Source organism: Macadamia integrifolia, chromosome 4, assembly GCF_013358625.1.
Source record: "Macadamia integrifolia cultivar HAES 741 chromosome 4, SCU_Mint_v3, whole genome shotgun sequence".
Lineage (NCBI taxonomy): Eukaryota > Viridiplantae > Streptophyta > Magnoliopsida > Proteales > Proteaceae > Macadamia > Macadamia integrifolia.
The window spans coordinates 20,777,638-20,784,112 of NC_056560.1; the positions used below are offsets into that span (position 1 = coordinate 20,777,638).

Below are 6,475 nucleotides of genomic sequence, written 5' to 3' on the forward strand. Positions count from 1 at the left end.
ATCTTATTGGGATGGGAAAGTTCATACAACTATCTCACCCCTTAAATCCCATCAATCAGAGACCCTCTAAACAAACGGGCCCTACAGTTTAATAGGGGTTTTTTGGATAAAATTTTTGGCTTGCGCCTGTAAGATTTAAGAGTCAACATATTAAAGAAATATGGTCAACTAAATCATTCATATAAAAAAAATAAATCGTTAACCCAAAAAAAAAAAATGTTAAATCTCTGAATCTCTGTATAATAAAGGGCAGAAGAGAATCTGCTAGAAACATCTGGGCAGAAGGGTAAAGCCGAGGATCTATAAATTAGTATAAAGGGTCAAGGACCTCGAGGAGGTGCAATCAAGAGAGAAAATAGGGAAATCATCGTTGGTACATCTGCCGATCCCATGGAAGAGAGCTCAGGTATGGAAATGAACTCTGAGACGACGGTGACGCAAACTACTGCGTCGTCTGAGCCCTTGAACCGTGCAGAAGAACTCAGAGGCTTATTTACATTGGCTCGCCAGTTCATAAATCAGGGGAAGCCATCTCTGGCACTTCAAGCGGTAATAAAGAAAGAGCAAAACCCTCTTTCTTCCTTTCATTCCTGACTTGATTCTTCATTTTATCTGTGATTCTGTTCTTTCCTTGATGTCTGAATTTTCCTTGCATAATTCAATCTCTCTGATATATTAATTACGTTTCTTTTAGAACCCTTTCTTCTTCTTGTCTCTGTTGTTCTTTTCTGTTCTTTTCTGAGGGGTATCATCTTAGGGTTGAGTTAAAAGCTGACGGGTTGGTCCTACGTAGTAAGCTTATATTGGGATGAGATTTGTACTTAAAGAACGTGTTCTGGAGCATCGTTTGTTTTCGATTTTATGCAGAAGAAATTTGTTCCCAAATTGAGTTTTCTTCTTTCCATGGCATATTTGAAAATGGGAGCCACTTCATCCTTCTTTTTCTTTAGCCATATCTGCAAGCGTTCAGTTTACAATCTACATGGTGAAGGAATGAATCTTAGCAGTGTTTGGATCACATTTACCCAATTCTGTAGGGTTTTGTGTGAGTGATGTTGCAACTTGGTTCTTTTTAGTTTGCAAAATAGTTTATGTATTATATATATTGAAAGTTAAACAACGGAAGTAGATAATGAAACCTCTTAAAATGGGAGAAGCTACAAACTTAGATGATGAAACCTCTTAAATTGGGGGAAGCTACAAACTTACTTTGTAAGGCCTCAGCGGCTTAGCACTGTGCTACCAGTGCAAGATGGAGATGGAGTTTAATCCTTGGTGTGGATTACAACAGCCCTCATTACCAGCAAATGAACACCACCATATTGGAGATAAGTAAACATCAATAGAACAGATCATGCAACAAGTAGTTGGTTTGAAGTCTTAGTGTAGCTATTATTTCCTGGTGGAAACAGATCTTGACCTTTTCTAATTTCTATGAAACACTGTAAGACTTCTTTACATTCATGCATCTTGTAGTTCCTCACTCAAGGTACATAAAAGTATTCATGCCTAAAGGCAATCATTTATGGCCAATGAATCCAATTTTAGTGAAATACCAAAATGTTTCTTTCAACGCCTGGGAAAATCAGGATAGAAATCAGAAGTTTCAATATTTTTATTTCTTATCGCAAACCAAGGAGAACCTAAGATGTCTATGGTTGATGCACTGGGTTATTTTGAGGGTTGTGAATTTAACATAACTTGAATCCAGTTTTGATGAAGATGAATAGACTTAAGTGATATAGACATAGAGGATTTCCACAGAACTCACCAAAATGTTTCTCTTGAAAATTCGAGAAAATTAGGGGAAAAATCAAAAGTGTGATCATCAGCTACCCTCAGACCAAAATTTGTCCAACAGAGAAAGTTCGGTATACAATAAGATATCCCATCCAAACTAAATTGTTAAATTCACTGTAATTTGAGAAGCATAAAATACTAACCTGCTTTACATGATTGATCCTAAGGGTATCAACACTAGTTTATTTGTGTAGTCACCACTCTTCTTGGGGGAAGATTCTTGGGATTAACCAATAGTGATCTTTAAAATTACTCAAACCAAAAGGCCATTACTAAACAGCCTGATGTGGTCTTCCACCACTCTCCTTAGCATACTGGAAAAGTTAATGGTCTCTGCAACTAATGACTCAATGAGTATCTTCATGTATGGTTACAGAATTCATGGTTAATTATAGGGCTTGATGTAATTTATTCAGGGTTCAAGTAACTATAATCGGAAACAGGTTCAACCTTGGATCGGAACTAGCCGAAATTGGGTTGAACCCTTGAAATTTAAATCAAGAAACAAAAATTTCTCAAAATCTGTGAATTTTTTTTTGGGTAGCTTTTGATTTAATAAACTTGTGGTGGCTCAGATTCTGCAGATGTAGATCCTTACTGGACTGCTTTTATGGTTGGGTTCATTGTCTCAAGAGGCTTTTAGATTTTATGGAGTTCTTCTGTTATTTGTTTTTTTCACAGACCTGACAATAGGTGTTGGTTTTTCCTTTTTTCACTTTCGTGTAACAAGTTTAAGTCTCTTGATATATATTTTTGTGCATAATTTACATACCTAATATATGATTGGTTGAATTTGGGTTCGCATTTCCATAATTTGCAATCTTAATTGAGCTCTTTTGGGGGTTATGCTTCTCCACTGCCCTACCGTGGTAGCCCTACAGTGACTGTTTTATGCAGTGTTTTACTGGACCATTGGACCATGATCGAATTATTTGGCAGTCCATATTTCTTCCAGGACTGGATGTCCTGCTGGAGTTGTTGACTAGTGAAAGGTGGACAGTTGGATTATTTCAACTGTTTTTACAGGAAAGTTGGACTGCAGGGTCATGAGGAGTTATAAAATGTGTATATAAAATTAAAGATATATGAAGCTCTTACAATTAAGAATATGAGATCACTAACTTAAGCACCATTCCAAGAACAAAATCATGTGTTTATTACATTTAAGTTTATGGGTAAAGGCTGGGCACATTTACGGGTAAAGGCTGGGCACGCTAGCATTGTGCCCAGCACCGTGCCTGCATCTCTCCTTCACACCCCCCTAGTCCCCCTGCCCCTCCCATCCCAGCCTTGCCCAACCTCTTTCCTAAGATTAGATACTAATAACGGAAAAGAATGCTGACAGGCTGGTAGTGTACGGTAATGCCTCCCTGTGTCTATCTCTCTTCTCCCTCCTACAAAATGACATATCAGCCCCCAATCGTGGGAGGAGAGATATAGACACGGGGAGGCACTAGCGTACACTAGGCAGCCGGACAAGGTACTCAATCCCATAATAATATCATCTGCACCTTTGATGAGACCATTCAGATAAAATCATCTTTTTTATTTTTTGTTTTATTTTTTGGAGAGGCCTAAATCATCTGATTCCTTCATAATTTGAAAACATTGGTTTTATGGAAAGATTACATGTTGCCTGCATTTAAAGTTTCTTATTTGTGTTTTTTGAGTTATGTATATTCTTTACCTTAAAGTATTCTGAATTGTATTGGGATTTTAATCTGGCTACTCTGTTGAACTCTTTCCATTTGTCTTTTCATTTGTTAAGCCAAACTGTCCAATGTTGACTTTCTAATTATTTTGAAAGCTTTTTATTGCTGCATGTTGGGAGTCTTTGGACTGAAACTCACCAAATCAGTAGATGCTGTCACAGGCAGCATGTGCACAGAATTTGAATCCCAACTGGGCTGCAACATTGGCAGATTGTAGGGCCGTGTAGTCAAGCTTAGTAGCTTACTTTCACAGGATGTGAAAGAAACTTTTACTCGATAGGAAATTAAACTAATGTTTTGATAGGTCCTTAACAACCAACTTGCAAGTTGCTTCTGTTCCAAGTGAATTATTAACTATGCCTTAGTTTCTTTCTTATTTCATGCCCCATTCAAATTTAAAATTTGATGTTTAGCCTGACCCCTCTTTTTTTTTTTAACTGGTGTATAACTACCGTGAATTATGTTTGCATGGCTCTGTCTTGAGTGGTGTGATTTTTGGCTGAAAAGTTTTTGCATTCAGGGGGGAATGTTATTGGCTCTTATTTGGAGACCAATTGGATCTCTTTGGGAGGTCTGTCACACCTTTGGAAGTCTAATTTCTTTATAGGACTTCATCTAAAGAGATTTTAAGGCCTATAGACATGATATTGTTCACTGCTGATATAGGGATTTCAATGGAAACTATATTTCTGAAGTGCTTTTATTGTAGAAATGAGTTGACTTCGTTTCTTGTCAAGCATCATTGTATATGATGTGCTTTGTACTTGTAGTGGGTCTTACCTTCTTCACTCTTTGTTGGCTGGGTAATGTTTCTGTTTTAGGCAAGCATTCTAAGTCTTCTAAGCGTTCTTGGAAGTTATTGTCTTTTATCTCATTGCTTTTTGTTGTAGTTTTGCAGCCCTTGTATTTATGGTATTCCTAGTTGAGTAGTTGGCTTAGTTTATATGGACATGTGAAAACAGTTACGCAAAGTAATGGTAATTTCATGCATGTTTGTTTCAGTGTAATGATAATGCTGTGGTTTGTGGCTCTTGAGAATTAGAACTTCTCTCTTGAAGTCTCCAATATTTCACACTTTGGTGTGCATATATTACAAAAGTTGAATTGTGTGGTCATTTGATACTTGAGCCTTGTGGAATAATATAACCATTTCTTTAATCTAAAATGAAACTCTTGAAATTTTTTCTTAACCCCCTAATTGCTGTAGTCCAAGTGTGATTCATACACATGTAGTTTTTCTATCTTGCTGTAAGATCCGATTTTACTGTTGATACAATGACTTGATTTATGTTATACATGCATGTGCCAGATTGATTGTTTCTATTTTATGCAATACGTGATGCAGTACAGAAATAGTTAATACTTCCCATTGGGCCTAGTACAGCACTTGTAAATGCTTATACAGTTGTCCTTTTCCCATTTTTACCAAGTATATATTTTGTATTGTCTTGATTGCCGGGAACTAGGTAATCAAGGAAGTACACCTTTTGCAGTTTTTAATGCAAATAGAATAGTTCTAACACACATGTTTTGAGTAAAATCTATTGTTCAATACATTCTAATGGAGGTTTGACTAAGATCTCTTCCCCCTTCCTTTATCGAAGACATTATATATATATTTTTTTGGGTTGAATCAGAGACATTAGATTATAATTACATAATTGTCTGTATCTTTTAATCCCTGTACTTTGTTACAAACAAGATGCAAAATAACACATGCAAGTTGAGGATGAAAATTCTTTTGGTTGGATCAAGAGAAGTGCTAGTGGTGAACAGACTTCTAAAAGATGAAGGCCGAACAAAAACTTGTCACATGAATGTGGGTGTGGATGTAAAATTCTTATATGGATGTGAAGTGTCTGTTCTCCAAAGAGGAAGAGCTTTGGGAGTATAATATATGGAATTACTCTCTAAAATTCACTGGTTCTGAAGTTTTAGGCTTCTTTGTTAACTTGTTTTTTATTTTATTTCATGACTGATTCCACCATAGAAACCGATATCCTTTGCATTGTTTCACTTTTCTGATACTTTGGACCTTCTACTTTGGGAACAGGTGATAATGGCTATGAGAACTAATGGTGGAGAAGATGATGTGCTCCAGACCCTGCACCGTGCTCGTGAACTATATCGAAACAAAGTGCAGGCAAAAGCTGCTGCTGATGAGCTGGCTTCTTTGTTTGCAGAATGTGCGATTGCTGAAGCGCAGCCACTAAAACTTAATCCATCACCTTTCGATTCTGGGGGCCCATCTATGACATCTGATATTCATGGAAGTTCAATCCTTGCCAAATCTGGAAGGGAACAGATTATGTTGGATGCCTGCACAGATGGAAGCAGTTTCATATGCTTACAGTGTGGAGGCCTCGTGAGTCAACATCGAAGGGAGGAGCACTTTGCATACTGGTGCTGTAAAATCTAAAATTAGAAGGTATTCAAATGGGTTATGTCTCTCTTTTCTCATTCTTCAGTATCATAACCCAAAACTTAGAAACAACATTAGACTAGCATGGACTGAAAACGTCTCAGGATGGTAAAAAGGAATGAAAGGGGAAGATGAGTATCAAAATTTCTTCAGAGTTGTAATGTTGAAGAACAATGAACAGATTCCGTTTCCCTGTTGTTTTGGGTGTTATTCATGCCAATCGTATTTGTGGGTATAATCCAGGTCCTGTTATTGTTAGATGATCCAATAGCCATGAGACATATACAGGTAATAATATAAAATGTGAGATGATTGATTCAACTTTTAGGACTACTGTTGGGAACAAATGGGATCCTATTGGAAGAGTGATTTGGGTCGTTTTATGACAGATATATGAAAGCTAAAGTTGTTTAGTTTGAAGCATTGAATAGGAAATAGGAAAAGCACCAGAGAAGGAAAACATTCCCTTTGGAGAATTGTTCTCTTTCATCTTGCCTTTTCATTTTTCCTCTTTTTTTTTCTTTTTTTTTTGGGGGGGGGG

General features: G+C 36.9%; 1 protein-coding gene across 1 annotated transcript; it reads left to right on the forward strand.

Annotated features, from left to right (window-relative positions):
• The first annotated feature begins 238 nt into the window (after positions 1-238).
• Positions 239-6,261, forward strand: LOC122077326. The gene is made up of 2 exons (XM_042643244.1): positions 239-549; positions 5,566-6,261. The coding sequence occupies exons 1-2, from the start codon at positions 391-393 to the stop codon at positions 5,929-5,931; spliced, it is 525 nt and encodes a 174-aa protein (XP_042499178.1). The 5' UTR covers positions 239-390; the 3' UTR covers positions 5,932-6,261.
• Positions 6,262-6,475: the final 214 nt, after the last annotated feature.

What these genes read in the sequence shown, in the direction of transcription:
- LOC122077326 (XM_042643244.1), top strand. Translation starts at nt 391, where the DNA reads ATGGAAGAGAGCTCAGGTATGGAAATGAACTCTGAGACGACGGTGACG. An exon ending in CATCTCTGGCACTTCAAGCG is followed by an intron (nt 550 to 5,565) that starts GTAATAAAGAAA and finishes CTTTGGGAACAG; the next exon opens with GTGATAATGGCTATGAGAAC.